At 45.2% G+C, this 18,725-nt stretch overlaps 1 protein-coding gene across 7 annotated transcripts in view; it reads left to right on the forward strand.

Moving 5' to 3' along the window:
- The window catches only part of SLC4A11 (solute carrier family 4 member 11), a 256,640-nt gene that overhangs the window by 208,567 nt on the left and 29,348 nt on the right, over window positions 1-18,725 (forward strand). For 6 of the 7 annotated variants that reach the window (XM_025179543.3, XM_075931014.2, XM_089777745.1 and 3 more), the window contains exons 12-16: window positions 652-784; window positions 1,388-1,461; window positions 11,119-11,371; window positions 13,237-13,343; window positions 14,607-14,775. In XM_025179543.3, the coding sequence (XP_025035328.1) occupies window positions 652-784; window positions 1,388-1,461; window positions 11,119-11,371; window positions 13,237-13,343; window positions 14,607-14,775 (736 nt within the window). The remainder of the gene's footprint in view (window positions 1-651; window positions 785-1,387; window positions 1,462-11,118; window positions 11,372-13,236; window positions 13,344-14,606; window positions 14,776-18,725) is intronic. The other variant, XM_089777746.1, reaches the window with a different exon arrangement.

The raw sequence follows: 18,725 nt of genomic DNA on the forward strand, positions 1-18,725 counted from the left end.
ATCTCCGCAGCATCGATCTCCCAGTAATTGGAGACGAGGGAGGTCCAATAAGCCAAATTACAGAGGGGTAGTTTGGTGGCTTAGCTCTCCACTGCAGAGATGCTTATTACTTAGCTGCCTTCTAAAGAACCACTTGAACAATCTTTTCCCCCCAAGTATCATACTTTAAATATCGGTACAGACATTGTTAACAGTTTTTTGACTGGTCCTTTGCTTGTGCTGTATTGCCAGTGTCCATTTACAAGCCTTGAGAACCCATGGAATGCTGAGATGTGTTGTATGAGATTTGGCTACACAGCACCTAGAAAATTCAACAGCAGGGAAATGGCCAAAATACGCAATGCAAGTCTGTCTCTCTTTCCTATAAGCGTTAAACTTCCCTTTACATTTGGAACAGTCCATAGTGTTGGCAGATGGAATCGAAACTATTGCCTATTTACTGCCTTTGAACAAATTAGTGCTTCAGCCAAACACAAGTTACTGGGCTCGGTGCAGGGGTAACTGGATGAAATTTAATAACCCGTGACACATAGGAGGTCGGACTTGATGATCTAATGGTCCCTTGTGACCTTACACTCTCTAAATCTGAATGGTTTATCTATAAAATATTAAGCACGAGTCCACCACTGACTGTTTTACTGTTTTTTGCAGTGATCCGAGGGATATGTGATGACTACAGCTTGGATTTTAGTGCTTTCTACGCCTGGATTGGACTGTGGAACAGTTTTTTCCTTGTCCTGTACTCGCTCTTTAACTTCAGTCTTGTAATGAAGCTCTTTAAAAGGTAACTCTTGCTTTTTTTCAAGGGAAGTCAAATGTTGGCGATATTACTCAGCAAACAGAAAATTGTGTGTTCCAGAAGTTTCTAATTGCGAATTTGCCATAAAATCTGTGAGCTTGTTTACATGAACACAGTTCACAGCAAGTTGGCTATAAACTGAGCCCATGCTACCCGGTCATGGGCTAACTTTTCATGTGGACCTCGCTGTTGTGTATTAACAGTTTATTTGTGAGCTTTGATCTAGTCCCGTTTCAAAGAGGAGTAGATCAAAGCACATTAATGAACTGTTAATACGCATCAGCAGGGTCTGCGGGGACAGTTAATCTTCAGCAGGCTGGGTCATGGTATATTTGTATCCCCGCTCTTAGCAAACTAAATGCCATGTAAACAAGCCCTGTGAGACAAAACTAGAATACGCTCAACTAAGAATATGTAACTTTGGTTTTGGACGGCATGTGCTCATTCCAGTTTTTAGTACTTCTGCTTTCAAGATGTGTGTGAAACTCTGTACGCGTGCCCCATAAAATAACAAGTATATTAATACAGTGGGGGAACTTCAGACTTTGTGACTGACCATATTAATCCATGCGGTTTGGTTTTTTTTAGATCAACAGAAGAAATCATTGCACTTTTTATATCGATTACATTTGTGCTGGATGCAGTCAAAGGGATTATCAAAGGTAAGCGCTGAAAAAAGGTGCTGTTCCTTGCTTCTGATCCATGCTTAATTTTGCTGTAGAAAGAAAATGGCTGGATTGCCACCATAACTTCAGTTTCTTTTCAGTGCCAACCATCTTATCGAATACCCAGCAAAATGTGATTTTCAGTGTATGCAGAATTTGCTTGTCTATTCAGTCATCATTAGGGGTCTTCCATTTTTTTTTTTTTTTTTTAAACAGGTCAATGGGGAGATGAATTTCTAACGAGGTTTTATGTGGGATATGTAGGCTGTATTGTAGTCTTTTTGGTTTCAGTTGTGTTGTTAGGATCAGGGACTGAAATTGAAAGGAGAAGGCACAATTTAGTAACACGGTAGAAATTTTTGTTTCCTGCCACCCACTTACTCTAAACTGAACCATGTCATTTCTTTTTCAAAGCCCCTTTCATCAAAAATTCACCATCATTTGAGTTTCAGCGGACTACCTACCCCCATTCTCCCTTCCACCATCAACAGCACAGTGAACTTTGGGGCATAATTGGGTGGGGTGGGCAGAACAGAGGCCTTAACTTTTTGAGTATCCTACTAGGACTTTGGAGTCCATGTCAGTAGCACTGGGCTATGTGAAAGCTGTCCTTCCAGTCTATGCCGAACCTGAAAGGAGGTAAAATGCAGAGTGGTGTAAAGTGATGTGCTCCAGCTGTCGTGTATAAACCCTGCTAGTGCACTCTAAAAAGTGCCCAGCGCCCATTAAGGCAGATCTACTCAACTAAGTGATAGAAATGTAGCCATGTTAGTCTGATGCAGCTGAAACAAAATACAAGACTATGTAGCACTTTAAAGACTAATAAACCATCTTGTTAGTCTTTAAAGTGCTACATAGTCCTGTATTTTGTGTCAGCTACTTAATTAAGATACACACAGCACATGCTAATGGCCACAACTTATGTGCGGTTGCATATACATGCAAATATATATGCAAATACAGGCAGTCCCCGGGTTACGTACAAGATAGGGACTGTAGGTTTGTTCTTAAGTTGAATCTGTATGTAAGTCGGAACTGGCGTCCAGATTCAGCCGCTGCTGAAACTGACCGCCAGTTCTGACTTACATACGGATTCAACTTAAGAACCCCAAGTCAGCTGCTGCTGAAACTGATCAGCCGCTGATTCCAGGAAGCCCGGGGCAGAGCAACTGTGCCTGGGGCTTCCTGTAGTCAGCGCTGGTCAGTTTCAGCAACGGCTGACTTGGGGACGCCTGGGGCAGAGCAGCTGGGGTGCTGCTGGGTTGCTCCAGTAGCGCTGCTCCTCGGCGCTACTGGACCAACCCAGCAGCACCCCAGCTGCTCTGCCCCAGGTGTCCTGATTCATCCGCTGCTGAAACTGACCAGCAGCGGCTGAATCAGGACCTGGGGCAGAGCAGCTGGGGTGTTGTCGGGTTGGTCCAGTAGTGCCCAGAGCGGCGCTGCAGGACCAACTGGCAGCGCCCCAGCTGCTCTGCCCCGGGGTCCACAACAAAAGCCTGGTCTGCTGGGGGGGGGGCTCACTAGCTGCGCCCCCCCCCCCAGCAGACCAGGGACACGGGGAGCAAAGCCGCAGCGGCGGGGTGCCTCGCCTCTGAGGCTTTGCTCTGGCACAGGACCCCGCCACAGCTGCGGCTTTGCTCGCGGTGCCCCTGGTCTGCTGGAGACGGTCCCCAGCAGACCAGTGGCACTGCGAGCAGCTTTTCTCGCCCCGGAGGTCGAGGTGGCTGACCGCTGCCTGCGAGCTCCGGGGCGAGAAAGCCCCATTCGTAAGTGCGGATCCGACATAAGTCAGATCCGCGTAAGTCGGGGACTGCCTGTAGCTTCTTTCACACTGACGGACATGAATGCAAAGATTAAGGCAAGACTATACAGCACACAGGCCCCATTTAAGTCAGTTCTGCTGATATTAGTAAAATGCCATATTTACCTGATTTCCAGCCATATGACAGCACTTTTAATGAGCAATGACAGTCCAGGAATTTAACTACAAAAACGCATCTCAACAGAAGACCATTCTGTTGACTCACCGTTATGGAGCGTGTTTCCAGTGGAGGCCATGTTCAAAGGATCCCACCCGCGGGCCGCGTGTTGAGCCCCGCGTAAACCCAAACCGCCCCACGGGCCGCATGTTGAGTAGCCCTGCATTAAGATAGTCCTGTTTGAAAGGGGACGTCAGCAGTGGAATTAGGTACCACTTACGTTGCACTGTGGGAGTAGGCAGAGCTCAGCACTTCAGAGCATTCTGTACTTACCTCAGCCTCTCTGAAAATCGCCATGGCCTGTCTGCCAGACCGTAAGTGCTCAGGCTGTGCTTGTGCCACAAGGACGCCGGAGAAGAACACCTGCTACAAACCATGAATCACAAATCCAGGTTGGATAGGGTCACACGGGAGAACATGGTCGACATTCAAAGTGACCTGGACAAACTGGAGAAATGGTCTGAGGTGAATAGGATGACGTCCAATGAGGACAAATGTAAAGTTCTCCACTTAGGAAGGAACAATCTGTTTCACACCTACAGAATGGGAAGCGACTGTCTAGGAAGGAGCTCTGCAATTAAGCTCCCTTAAAGGGAAACCTACAGATTTGCAGTAAATGCCTCTCGGTGTATCTAAAGCACTGATGGGTGCCAAGGTTAGTGAGTGGGCTGCATAGTGGCCCGCCTTCCTCTCAGTGGCCCATGAGATTGGTGTAACGGGGTCTCCCGGGATATGGCAGTTTTGCTCACTACCCTTGCATATCTAGAATTTATAGAGGGTGCTGATTGAACCGTAGCAGCTCTTTGATTGGCTGTAGTGGGAGCACCCAGCTCTCACAATGTTGTGTGCAAGGTGCTTGTGCTTTACGTGCACGTCGCTTTTGTAATAACAGTAAGGAAAAAAACTTTCTGACTAGAAACCAGCAGAATCTGGCAACTGTGCGCATGTGCAGTGGTAAATAAACAGCATGTAAAACCCCGATGGGCTGCATGTCGCCCTCCAGCTGAAGGTCGTCCACTATCGTAAGTGTTTCTGGTCTGTCTGCCCGACTGGTCACAGTTCATAGTTTCTCTGCTGTGTTCCTCTGCCATGTGTGACCTAGGGTAAGAGTAACACATCCCCTGCAGTCTTCCCTTCACTTAGACAATAGGATAAGGCACGAGCAAGGTTGTATGCTAACGGCAGTGTTCCTATTGCCTTGCCTGGAATATACTTTGAATGAGGGATTTTTGTCTGATACTAACAGGGCGAAAGGGGTTTTGAGCTCTGCTGCCCTGAATCTTTTACAATGGAATTGGTCCCATGGTGTGCTCTGAAGTTCTTAGAACCCGCAAACTCTGCTCTTTATATCTCACGCTCAAGAAATGCAGTAAAAGAACATTATGAAGCCTGCAAAGTGAAGCTTTGAAAAGTTAGGAAATGCCAGAATCAGGGTTGTTTGAGCACTGTTTAATTTGGCCCCTGGTGCATATGCAGTATGATACAGCCTTTGATTGCATGTGCAAGAGCTTCAGAGGGGGAGCCGAGTTAGTCTGGAACAGGAAAAACTTAAAAAATAACGAATAGTCTTGCAGCACCTAAGACTAAAAATATTGCATGTTCACGTGCTCTGGTTTCCACAGGACCCCCACCTCAGTCAACACCCCGGATGAGTTGTGTTCACTCAGAGTAGCCTTTCCCTATTTGTTTCTCCTCATTGTTCAGTGCATGGCCCAGGTCTTATTTACTGCACACTGCTCACGCTGCTATGAAGGCAGAATTGCTAGCTTGCCATTTTCTGTGGCACTGGTAACGGCAGCTTGAGTGCGTGTCAAATCATTAATTTAGTTTCCCAACACCCTGCTGAGGTGAAGTTCTATCCCCATTTTACAGATGGGGGACTGAGGCGCACAGAGTTTGAGATCTGATTTTGGGTGCCCGGTTTGCCTAGAACTATTTTTTCCCGACTAATCAGCATTTCCTCCATTCAAAGCTGAGCTCCCATTGACCTCGATTGCAGCTGTCAGTGCTCAGCACATTTGTAAATCAGACGTTAGGGTCCCACACTGGTCTCCCAGAAAATGAGGAACATGCAGTTAGCAATCACCTGTGGAAGCAGCTTTCTAGCATCACTTAGAAACTTTGGCAGACACAGGGATGGAATCCAATTCTGTGCAGGACACGCAACCTGTACAACACTCGCCCCATCAAAAATAAAACACACAACCTCAGTCCCTCCTTGCTACTTGAATGGGTGGAGTAGCCAATCGTAGTAGCTTCCACCCTCTGTGTGGACCAGACCCAAAGGGGGATGAGCCACACAGTTTGCCAAAGTCTTGGCAAACAGCTGAGGACCAGTGCGATTCATGAATTCTGGGTTCCATTCCAGGCGCTGGAGGGGATGCGATTTAGTGGGTACAGACTCTTCTGCCCATTCTCCCTTTTCGTCCTCCTCAACCTGTAAATTCTAGACTCTCCCCTTTGATATCTCCTGTCCCCCACGTCAGTTTTCCTCCTCCCTAACCTCTAGTCATTTCCTCTTGTAACCACATTCCCCATCCCTACTTCCTTCCTCTGTCCCTCTGTGAGCTCCTCATCCAATCTGTGCTGTGTTCCACTCAGTTTCCTGTCCAGTGTCTTTGCCCATTTCTCCTGCTGCATCACTCCCTCCCTTGCAGGTCTGTCTCGGGTTCCTTGTGTGCTCAAAGCAGGCAGCTTCCTCCACGTTGTCTGGGCTCAGCAGGAGAGGAGGGACATTGAGAGGGCAAGAAAGGCGTGTTCCCTGCTCCCCAGTTGAATGCCTCGCCCTAGCAGTGTAGAACTGGAATTGCTGGGAAAGGCCCATTCACCCCCTGGCTGGAGCATGCCCAGTGCAGAAAGAATCTTCAGGGAATTTCTCTGCAAAATAAAAACAAATTTCTACTGAGCAGTTTAAGTGGCTTATAACGTCGGCAGATTTTCACAGAGATGCCAAAAGGCACATCCTTTGCCAAATGTCAAGTCCTTCCTCCTAAGCATAGGGCACTAGAGTATCTCAAAGTAAAGGTTCAACTAAGTGCATTTCCCTTCTCCTTATTCTCTGAAATCGCTGAATGATTTTGGCTAAAATTTTCCAAAAAAAATTTGGCCTGATGCAGACTAACAACATTTACAACTTCCGCCCAAATGGTTGAAGTTTGGTGAAGTTGTATAAGCAACTGAAACCAGAGTTTTTTATAATTGGGTGGGGTCGGGCCACTTAATATTAGGCCGTGCTAACAACCCTGGCTATGCTAGATGTCAACATCCCAAGGCCAACTTTCAGCCATGGACCATGGGAATTTAGGTGCACAGCTCTTTCACATTGAAGGACATCCTACATTCGAGTATTTGTACGGTGTGTTTGAAATGACTGGGATCCTCACTGCGCAACTCCATGACTGGCTTTTCTAAGCACAGCCTGTTACAATGCTCCAAATATCTCTCTTCCCATCACCTGGGATATTGAGGTTTGCCATTGCCGTACCCCCCTCCACACACCCCGAGATCGATTGGTTTTAGTTCTGTCTGCTTGCGTCTCCAGTATGCCTACTTAATGCTCGACGAGGGCGGGCAGAATCACAGAAATGAGGCTTCCACCAGCACTTTTTATAAAGTCTCCTGCGGCCTCACCAAGCAGTGATGCCCAAGGGTTATGTGCAGCCGCGTGGACTCTGGACAACAGGTCCTGAAACCAAGGGCTCCAAACAAACCTGACTCCTGCTCCCAGCGTGCTCTGTAAAGCCAGCAGAACACTTGACCTTTCTACAACCATTTTTGTCTCCCTTATTGTTGAGGGACAGACATGCCATGAGGGAGATCGAAAGGGAGATGAGGCCTGTTTTGGACATCTGCAGGCTGGTGGGTTGCATAACGCATCAGCTGGCCAAACATGACGCTGCTATGACATTCCTGCTTCCAAAGGAAGACCATGTCTCTTTCCATAATTTGCTAAACCGCGTTGCTTCTCTGTATGCTTTGCAAGGTCTGCTTAAATATGCAGGAACTTAGGGAGCGGGGTATTATCACATAGAGCAGTTCAAACACATGCGTTCTTCTTCTTAGCCCAGTGACAGTTGTTTTCAACTCAGGCCCCGGCCACCTAAGCTGTGGTTCTGTTTGATCTTGACATTTGCACTGCCGGAAACAGTCCAGTAACAGCTGAAGCAAACAAAAAGTTAACAGGATCAGAGGGAACTAGAAATAAACCACATTCTCGGACAGTTCAGTTTAAAGCATACAGCCTTCTAGTTTAAAGTGCTTTCTCTAATGAATGCATGCAGAGAGCTCAGCTGTCCTGTAATGTCACCGAAAAGACCACTTAGTATACAGCAGCTGATTATTAATACTAAATCCTTGTTACATGGCAGACTGTGATATGTAATGGCCCGTCATTCCAACCAGAACGCACAAGTAAAATGTGGGTGAAAATATCAGCTACATTTTTCCCCATACTTAATCCAAAGTCAATACTTATAATCTAACTGCTACATTTAAGTAAGATGAGAAGTGACATGAATCTGTAGCAATCTTGAAAGTCATTTTAAAACTTATACTTACTTCCAAACCTATCCTGTTGTGTTCAAGTACCACAGTGGCACTAAATATAAAATCACTAATTGTTCCTACGACATCTGTGATAACTAGACCAACAGGATGACTTGAGAAATCAGCATTATTCTGAATTTCTGTGCCTTCTTTTTTTTGGATCTGAACCTAAGTAGATGTGTCTCTGTATCACCAAGGTCAAATGTGTATTTCCATTGGGTTAACAGTTGGGAATAACTGAGACTTGTTACAGGTCTTCCACCACTCCTGCATTGTTGCCATTACTATTATTAGGAGTGTCCTTTAATGATCAGAGAAATAGCCTGCAGGTCAAAACATCTGTGTTCTGTTTTGCAACGTCAGCACTGACTTCCTGCCCAGTCGGTTCAGTACTCCATGGCTCAGTTTACCTATCTGTAAAATGGGTATGACAATATCTACTTTGCAGGGGTGCTGTAGGTGCAATTAATGTTGTAAAACATTTTGAGAGTTGTGGTGGTGGTGTTGAGGTGTTATTTAATTCCTCTGTGATAGTTTTCCTGCTGAATTTCTAATATGTGGTGTGCTTGAGGGATCCCTAGCATTGACTTCTGGCTGTATTGGGCAATACCAGTGTATATAATGACCAGTGAGTACATTATTCGGTCAGATCTCAGACCTCTACTTGAAGGAAACTCCCTCAGTGGTTGAAATCTGAAGTGTTGATCTAGCAAGACCGCTTTTACCCAAAATGCAGTTCTTAAGAAAAGCATACATAACCTAAAATTGTTAGGAAAGTAATAATCCAAGAGAAATTTATTGGAATAAATATTCTTTTGCCATGTTTGCTGCATTGAAGAATTGTGTGAGTGCATTAGATTCTTGCTGAAACTGACAATGAATGTCAGTCTAGCAGCAAAAGCAAAAATTTCCATGTCAAATCCAAGAGAAATGTAAAAGGTAGAACATGAATTATGTAAATGTCTGGGGGCAGAGTTTGAAGATGTTGTAACCTCAGTCATAAAACTTTTATTTTAAAAATACACATCTGGTTATTGAACCTAAGACCTCTCTCAGTGCATAACTCTTTGCATGCTTTACTGCTATCCCTTATCCGTTCATTTATTTAGTCCACTTTAGTCTTCTTACAACCTAAACTATCCACTCTGTAGCACAGATTATCTTTTTATTAACTGTTTGTTTGTGCAGTGGTGTCTGGCTTAATGGAATCCTGTTATTTGACTCATGCCCCAAGTAACTACTGCAATAGCAACAGGATTAGCCTGGGAGCTATCATTAAAATGGCAGTGTAGTTGGTCATAGCTACATTCGGGTAGGCTCCCAAGCAGAAATTTAAAGTCAGATCCATAATGCCAATTCTGTTTCGCAGGGGTTTTTTCTATAGAAATGTTATAGCTTTTTTGGGAAAACTTGAAACGAAACATAAAACAACAACAAAAAGGTTTTTAAAAGCCATTTTTAGGAAAAAATGTACAGTTCCTAAAATCCAAAATGTCACACCAAAATGTTCATTTTTTTGTTTTTCATCAACCCTGGGAAGTTCTGACCAAAATAAAAAGTGTCTGCTAAGATGTTCATTGCTTTTAAAACACCAAAAAAAATCCCAACTTTGTCCGAAAAAATATTTTGACAAAACCATTTCAGCAAGCTCGACATACAACTTCAAGGTCTCCAAAGTCACTTTCCACCTTTCCTCACTGACTTTCTCTGTGGTGGCTGGCACATAATCTCTCCCCTTAATCGATTTCCTTTTCCATTGCTTCTCTCCTCCTTGCTGGCCACAGTCCTTATCTTACACTTTAACCACTACCATTCCTGGCAGCTTTTCCTAATCAATTCCCTAGACTCTTGCTTATCACATCTGAGACCACAGCATTTTCCGTCATATATGGTTAGACCCCATCCAGTGCCAACCCTTCCACAAATATTCCTCTAATACCATTGTGAATGGAATATTCACAGCAGCTAGTCTGTTTTATAAATATGTAGGTGAAGTCTCTTAATGTTGATGATCTCACTATATGTTATGGATTGTATGAAGCATTATAGGGTATTGAACCTGGGTAGTAAAGCAGGTATGTTTGGGTTAGTCACTCTGGAGGGTAATTTTTAAACTAGTTAAGCCATAGTGACTCAATGTGTTTTGCAAATTCAGATTATCTCTCAGTTAATTTATCTGTCCTATAAAACTACTTTGACGTCTTAAAAAGTATGCATTAGTGAGCATCGCAAAGTACCTGTTGCGTGTTCATAATACAGGTTGAACCTCTCTAGTCTGGCACTTTCGGAACCAGACCTGTGCCAAACTAGAGAATTTGCCGGAGGTCAATATTGTCTAGCAGCATTACCAACACTGCCACTGCTCACTCGGCTTTTAGAAGACATTGAGGGGTAAATTAGAGCTAAATCACAGCACAGAACGCTGAGAACCAGGGCCTAGTGGCTGAAAACAAACTTTATGGGAAACTTGGCCACGCCCATGATAAGTGGCCACCCAACTAATTCAAATCATGCTGGACCACGGATGTTGCCGGACTAGAGAGGTTCGACCTTTACGATAAAAGCCTTTTTAATAAGCATGCTGGTGGAATGGGGGGTGGGAAGTGGAGTAGCCAGTAGATTACAAATGAGGGTTAACTCAGAGGAGTTTGTAGTGGGGGGATATGGGCAGGGGCATGGGAGGGGCAGTGGGTTTCCATAGGAAGAAGCGTAGCTCTTACCTTTAGCAGAGTGAATGGTGCCATTAGAGTACTAAACTATTCACAGGTGCTGAGTTCCCAGGGGGGTGCTCCACCCTCCAGTCCTGTGCCCACATCATCCCTTTCTCCAAGCCCCACTCCTGCTCTGCCTCTTCCTGCCCACCCTTGCTCCTTTCCTCCCCCCTCCCGCCAGGGCCTCCTGCACATGGCTGAACAGCTGATCCGCGGGAGGTGGAAGGCACTGAGATGGAGAAAGCAGGGGGAAGAGCTGATCAGTGGGGCTGACAGTGGTTGCAGAGCACCCACGTTTTGTCCAGCCCCAAAGCTCCTACGGATAAAGATCACCGTGAAAGTCAATAATACTGCAAGCTCAAATTACTTTGAATTGTCACAGGCCTACGCTAAAATTCGCCTCTGTATTGTCTGTGCAGTTTTTAAGAAGTATTACCACCATGAGCAACAAGGAGACCGTTACTTGGAAAGTAGCCGTGCTGACCTAATTCCAAGCCTCAGCATCAATACCAGCTTCTTGATGAATTCATCGGCGAGCAGGTCTGTGTCGCTGGATAACCAGACGGGCATGAGTGATGTCGTGCACTATGGACGCGAAACTGCCGTCCTCAGTCTCATGTTGATGTTGGGAACCCTGTGGCTCGGGCACACGCTGTATCAGTTTAAGAAAAGGTGAGTAGACTTGATTCTGCGTGACCCTCTGGAAACGCGTGCGCCGTCGTATCCCGGTCTCGAGCCGCGGGGATGTCTGCCCTGCAGTTAGACCAGGTTCTAGAACGGGGTCTAGAAAGGGGCTTCTGCGGGTTGATGCAGCCCACAGCTGCCCTGCTGCTCCTCTGCCCCCAGGCCAATCAAGACCTAGGAACGGGGGAGCTCGCAAGGTCTCCTCTCCCCACCAGGGGTGTACGGCACCAGAGCGAACCGCGTGCCCCTAGTGGGGCGGGGGAGCTAGATACTATGTCCGCTCCCCTACCCCCAGGCCCTTCCCAGCAGTTGGGAAGCGCGGCGCAGCAAGGGGAGGCGAAGTGCCTCCTGAACTAAGAACTTAAAAACCTCTAACATAAGAACGGCCGTACTGGGTCAGACCAAAGGTCCATCTAGACCAGTATCCTGTCTGCCGACAGTGGCCAGCGCCAGGTGCCCCGGAGGGGGTGGACCGAAGACAATGATCAAGCGATTTGTCTCCTGCCATCCCTCTCCAGCCTCTGACAAACAGAGGCCAGGGACACCACTTCTATCCCCTGGCTAATAGCCTTTTATGGACCTAACCTCCATGAATTTATCCAGCTTCTCTTTAAACTCTATTATAGTCCTAGCCTTCACAGCCTCCTCTGGCAAGGAGTTCCCTGTGTAATGACACCCCTCCCCCCATCGTCTTTTTTCCAACTGAAAACTCCCAGTCTTTTTAATCTCTCCTCATATGGAAGCTGTTCCATCCCCCTGATGGTTTTTGCTGCCCTTCTCTGAACCTTTCACCATTCTAATACATCTTGTTTGAGACGAGGTGACCGAAACTACATTTAGAACTCTGTCGACAAAAGGCGTTATTCCTCGTAGAATGAGGTTTACTACCGTTGACAAAACTGTCGAGTTCTGTTGACGTTATGTCGACAGAACTCGGCGGTAATGTAGATGCAGGTATAGTTTTGTCGACAAAAGTCCACATTTGTCGTCAAAACCCTGTAGTCTAGACACACCCTGAGTGGTTGTTTTCAGAGAACTATCCACAGTGACTCAAATCTTTCTCTTGAATGGTAACAGCTAGTTTAGACCCCATCATTTTCTATGGGATTTTGTTTTCCAATGTGCATTACTTTGCCTTTATCAGCATTGACTTTCTTCTGCCATTTTGTAGCCCTGTCACCCAGTTTTGTGAGATCCCTTTGTAATTCCTCGCAATCTGCACTGGTCTTATCTGGAATAATTTTGCCACTTCACTGTGGATGCCTTTTCCCAAATGGTTTAGAAACACTTTCGAAATGTACCCTACTAGTGTAAATGGGGATTTCCTGGGGTGGCATTTCATCTTGCTTTCCTCCAAAAACATGAAAGGCAGCTAGCTGGGCACCCAACACACTCTCGGAGTCGATGGGATTTGGTGCTTCTGCTCCTTTTGGGGACTTTGAGAAATTTCCCACTCAGATGGTTAAAGAATGGAAAAGTACTGGAGCTGCATACTGCTGATACAAGCCACATGGGGGGAAAAGCCTAGAAATAACAGGTAGCCATCAGCTCTTGAGGACAGTGGGTGTTTTTCAAAGTCTGAATCTTAAATTTTGTTCCCTTTTGGGGTTCACTGATATTTTCATCAGACTTCAGAGCCTTGATTTCCCATAAATGTGTAGCCTGCTGTTGAGGTTTTAAAAAACTTGTGTGTACATTACATGATGAACAATTTTTTAAAAATAATACTGGGAGTAAAGAATTAATAGCAGAGCGGACTGAGTAGCATTTAGTATAGAGAGTGGCATTACCATGGTAGCAGGAGAATGGAGTATGTTGGATGCTAATGGAAATTTTTTTTTAAATAATTACAGCCCCTATTTGCATGCAAGAGTCCGCGAAATCCTGTCTGACTGTGCCTTACCCATATCCGTTCTAACCTTCTCCATCGTGGGCTCCTATTTCTTCAAAGAAATAGAAAGTAAGTCAGCTTGTTTACGCTTCCAAATTACCAGGAGAAAGACACTTAATGTGGAATTTAAAAAAAAAAAAAAGTTTATTACAAAGAACATTAAAATAAAAATAAAAAAGTGCTGCAGTATCTTGTCTCTTAAATACCATGCCAATGCATGCATAATTATGCCTCCTTCAATGAAAGTTGATTTGTGCATCTACCAAATCAAACAGTATTGCATGTAGTTTCTCAGAGCATTATTGAAGTCTGTTATTTCATTTGAATGTCATTAAAATGTGTATCTGTTTATTAGAAATAGTTGATCCTATTATTCTCCTAAAGAACAAAAGGGCATGGTAATTAGTAGGCAGGAAAGGATGTCGCCAGCTGTCCAGATGTGGTGTTGATGATCTCGCCTTGTTCTTTTAGTCTCCCCTTTATATTTTCCTAATTAAAAGTGTCATGGTCCAAAGCATCTGGGTGATTCTAAGATACACAAGGAAATCTAACAATGATACACCATTCACTGGGCGACTGGATCAGCTTTTCCACATCAGGAAGAGAGACTGGGGACAGGAATTGCATTGACCTATAATGACGTGGGTGGACGATATGAGGAAATGTATGGAAGTAAATAAGAAATGGCTCTTTTGGTGTGATTGTCATTCCATCCAAATGGGCTGAGGAATGGTGAATTGTATAGCGTGTGATCTTTTCCTGAGTGACGATGGATTTCTTGTCACCAGCTGAAGCCAGTCCTGTATTATGCTAAAGCCCCATTGTGCAGCTCATTTGGTGCAAGGGTATTTCAAAAGGCTTATGCTAGCAAATGAACTATGAAGTAGGACTGTACAATGAAGGTGCCTAAAGAGTTCTCATTAGTTCAGATCCAGAAACGTACTGTAAAATCCTACTTCTATAGGAGTGGGTTTGGGGTGTTTTGTTTTATGGTTTTTGTTTGTTTTTGGTTTGGGGAGTTTTTTTTTCTTGTTTTGCATTGTCCTCAACTTAAATTTTCATCTCCTTATAAAATACGAATTGCAGTGTAGCTAGCCATTATCGGTCAGGGCTGCAGTGATCAATGTACTTAAAAAAACCCCAAACCAGTGGATTTATAGATTTTGGCAAAAGAAGGGTCTGTTATGATCCTCTTTGCCTGACCTTCTGCATGACGCAGGCCAGGAAGCTGATGGAGCTTGTGGTTGGGCTAGAACACAAGTTTGCTTCATGCCGGTGACTAGGAAATATTCAGATGCCTCTTTAACATTTTTCCCCCCTGTGTGTTTACAGTGTCCAAATTTAACTACAACCCATCCGAGAGCTTATTTGTGCTGGCCCCGATCCGATCTCTCTCCATTGGCTCTGTAATGAGCGCCATGGGCCTGGGGTTCCTTCTGTCAATGCTTTTCTTCATAGAGCAAAATATAGTGGCATCACTCACAAACGCTCCAGAGAACAGGTAACGTTGTTAACCCCTTTCTTTTCAAAACAAGGCAGCTCTTCTTAGGGCTTGCCTATGTGAACAACTAGACGGTGGCAAGCTGGGGTGTAAATCTACCCTGTCCCCCGCCTTCCTGGTTCTAATTATCCTCCCCCTCAAGGCCCTCCATGAACAGGAGCTGCTCCAGAGGCCTCAAACAGCCCCTGGCCAAGACCCATTGGGCCTGCCACAGACAGAGGCTACTCTGGACATCTGGAGCAGCCCCCTCACTGGGTGATACTTACCGGTTAACCTTTCACATCCCTACTGTTAAAACACACATCAGCAGGGTACAGGGGATGGCTAGTGCGGGGTAAATTCACACTCCAGCTTGCAGGGATCTTGTTCATGTAGAGACGCCCCAAGACAATTTCACTTCAATGCTATATTACTCGTGTTCCGAGTAAAGATGGTCTGGGACTGAATTACGCAGCCTTGCTAGCTCTGTTTGTATTCCCCATCTGTATGTCCATGCCAAGACTCCAAAGTCTTCAGACCTGGAATGGTATTTTATTCCAGTGGCAGAAATACTGCCTCTAGTGATGTACTCTTTTGGGAGTGATTTCATAAGTAGGGGGTCTACTTGAATCATGGAGAAATCACACACTTCTTTTGCAGGTTGGTCACGGCATAAATAGCAGATTTCACGCATGTGTAACACATCCACAAAACGTGCTGCTCATGCTGTGACTGATCCCCAAAAGATGTGCTTTCTCTGCAGCATTTTTCAAACAGAGGCCCCTGTTCTACAAGGGAATCTCAAGCCTATTAGGGGCTCATGGTATTGCCACCTTTACTTTGCCACTGTTGGTGCTTCTGCCTTCAAAGCTGGGCAACTGGCCAGCAGCCACTGCTGACTACTCTGCCATCAGAGCTGGCTGGCCTGACACCAGATTTCATGGATCTGACACAGGATTTTCACAGCCAAGAATTTGGTGGGCCTCCGTTCATAGGTTATTACCCCCATCTGCAAAGCTGACATATCCATAGTTCTAAAACTTTATATTTGGGAAATACACGGTACAAGAGGAGTGACTGCTACCCATTTTGTTAGCTCAGCCAACAAGTACTCAACCCACCTGAGAGTCTCCAAAACCATCTGTTTCTAAAGCAGAGGTGCCCAAACTGGTAGGAATGGAATGTTGTGGGGGGGAGGGGAAGGAGAGTTGCATGTTGATTTTTTTTATTGGTCTCTGTATTTGTGTGGCCGACATGGGGTATGTCTACACTACCCCGCTAGTTCGAACTAGCGGGGTAATGTATGCATACCGAACTTGCTAATGAAGCCCGGGATTTGAATTTCCCGGGCTTCATTAGCATAAAGCCGGCGCCGCCATTTTTAAAAGCCGGCTAGTGCGAACCCCGTGCCGCGTGGCTACACGCGGCACGGGCTAGATAGTTCGAACTATGTAGCCATTCCGAACTATCTGTTCCACGAGGAGTACAGATAGTTCGGAATGGCTACGTAGTTCGAACTATCTAGCCCGTGCCGCGTGTAGCCGCGCGGCACGGGGTTCGCACTAGCCGGCTTTTAAAAATGGCGGCACCGGCTTTATGCTAATGAAGCCCGGGAAATTCAAATCCCGGGCTTCATTAGCAAGTTCGGTATGCATACATTACCCCGCTAGTTCGAACTAGCGGGGTAGTGTAGACATACCCATGGGTAGGAGGGAACTACTACGCAAAGAAGGGGGACATGATCAAATAAGCTTTATTGAGAATCACTGGTTTAGAGAGACCAGATAAAGTCAGACCCTCTCAAACTGGGTTTATTGGAACAAAGCAGGTTATTTCAAACCACTTTTAAGAAAATGAACCACCACGAAGCCTTTCAATGTTTGGAAAGATTTTTCAGAAGCTCTCTCATAGGATTTTTGGCAAAGATGAAGAACCAGCATTATGTTGGAGCAGTGAACAAAGCTAGAGATTGGTTACCCAACCCTACTGCTCTGCTGTTCTTACTCTATGGATTTTATATTAATGATCTCTATTCTAAAGTCAGTGGGTTCACCTCCCACTTTGATATATGGTTGGCATCTAGTCAGCCTTGTGGTTTCTTGATGAATGAATATTTCTCTTCCAACTAAGAGTGGATAACCCAAAGGTCTGCAGCATCATGTGTTGCAGCTATGCAAATATGAAAGAATTTTGAAACCGCAAAAGTTGTTTCGAACTAGGCTGACTTGCTTCTATCTAATTCAGAATAAGGAAGCAAAGGAAGTAAGGCTCAAAGTAGGACAGTATGTGTAATCTAGTATCACTTTTATCTAAAAGCAATGATTTATGCTCAGGCTTGGAAACAAGAAGCTACAGTCTTCAAATATTCCCTTTGATGTTTCTACCAGCTACAATCAGATATGGCATCCAGGGTGAATTTATAACATTCTCCCCTCACCCTCAGGAACTGCCATATTCTCAGTGGATTTTTTTGCTAATGTAACACAGGGGAGGGTTTCTCCTTCCTTGCATAACAATTTTTGTTAGTGGTTTTCTCACACTTTATTTGATAAAGGATCGTTAGCGCAGGAAAGCTGAGAAGAAACCGACAGGCTCAAAACAGTTAGGTTATACCTGTTCTGAGATTTCTTCTCTGTGCAATTTGAAAATACTCCTCTGTCCTCATTGATGAAGCTTTTAATTAATTAGTGATTGGCATAAATTTAATTATAAAGGGGTCATGAGTGCTCTCTTCTTAAATGGGAATTTTGCTTTTTTTTATTGATCGAATTTCTTGAGTCGTTTTCTGGATATAGGACATTAGAAGAACATAAGAAACCACCTGTGGCACCTTAGGGCATGTCTAGACTACATGGCTCCGTCGACAAAGCCATGTAGATGAGTTTACTAGACATAGGAAAATGAAGCAGCGATTTAAATAATAGCTGCTTCATTTACATCAAAATGGCCGCTGCACTGTGCCGATCAGCTGTTTGGAGGCACAGCGGGGCTGTCTGGACGCTCCACTGGTGACAAGGGAAGCCTTGTCACGAGTCATAACGGAGCAGTCAACAAGGACTTCCCTTGTCGACCACGGAGCGTCCAGTCTACCCCACTGTGCCGCCAAACAGTTGATCAGCACAGCGCGGCAGCCATTTTGATGTAAATGAAGCGGCGATTATTTAAATTGCTGCTTTATTTTCCTATGTCTAGTAAACTCATCTACATGGCTTCGTTGACGGAGCCATGTAGTCTAGACATACCCTTAGAGACTAACAAAAATATACACAGTACCATGAACTTTCATGAGCAAAACCCACTTCTTCAGATGAGCTTGAGAAGAAGTAGGACAGCATCTGTAAGCTCCTGATAATGTATATATTTGTGTTAGTCTCTAAAATGCCACAAGACAACTCGTTGTTTTTAAAGCTACAGGCTGACCCTGCTACTCCTCTGAGACTATGGCTACGTCTAGACTCCATGCCTCTGTCGCCGCTTCATTTAAATTTACATGGCTGCCGTGTTGAGCCGATCAGCTGTTTGTCGGCTCAGCACAGTAGTCTGGACGCGCGGGGGTCGACATCAAAGGCATTTGTCGACCACCCAGGTAAACCTCATTCCAGGAGACATACCTGGGTGGTCAACAAATGCCTTTGACGTCGACCCCCGCGCGTCCAGACTATCGCGCTGAGCCGGCAAACAGCTGATCGGCTCAGCGCGGCAGCCCTGTAAGTTTAAATGAAGCGGCGATTATTTAAATCGCCGCTTCATTTTCCTATGCCTGGTAGCCTCATTTACATGCCTCTGGCGACAGAGGCATGGAGTCTAGACGTAGCCTATGAGAAGAACATGTAATGTGGTGACTTTTGGTATTGAGTAGGGTTATAGTTCAAGGGTATGGAATCGACTTCTTAGATACCACAGCCCAGCTGCTAACTCCCACGTTAGTTTTAGAGGGGTAGCCGAGTTAGTCTGTAACAGGAAAAACGTAA

The sequence above is a fragment of the Pelodiscus sinensis genome, chromosome 4, assembly GCF_052426305.1.
Source record: "Pelodiscus sinensis isolate ZL-2025 chromosome 4, ASM5242630v1, whole genome shotgun sequence".
NCBI classification, from domain to species: domain Eukaryota; kingdom Metazoa; phylum Chordata; order Testudines; family Trionychidae; genus Pelodiscus; species Pelodiscus sinensis.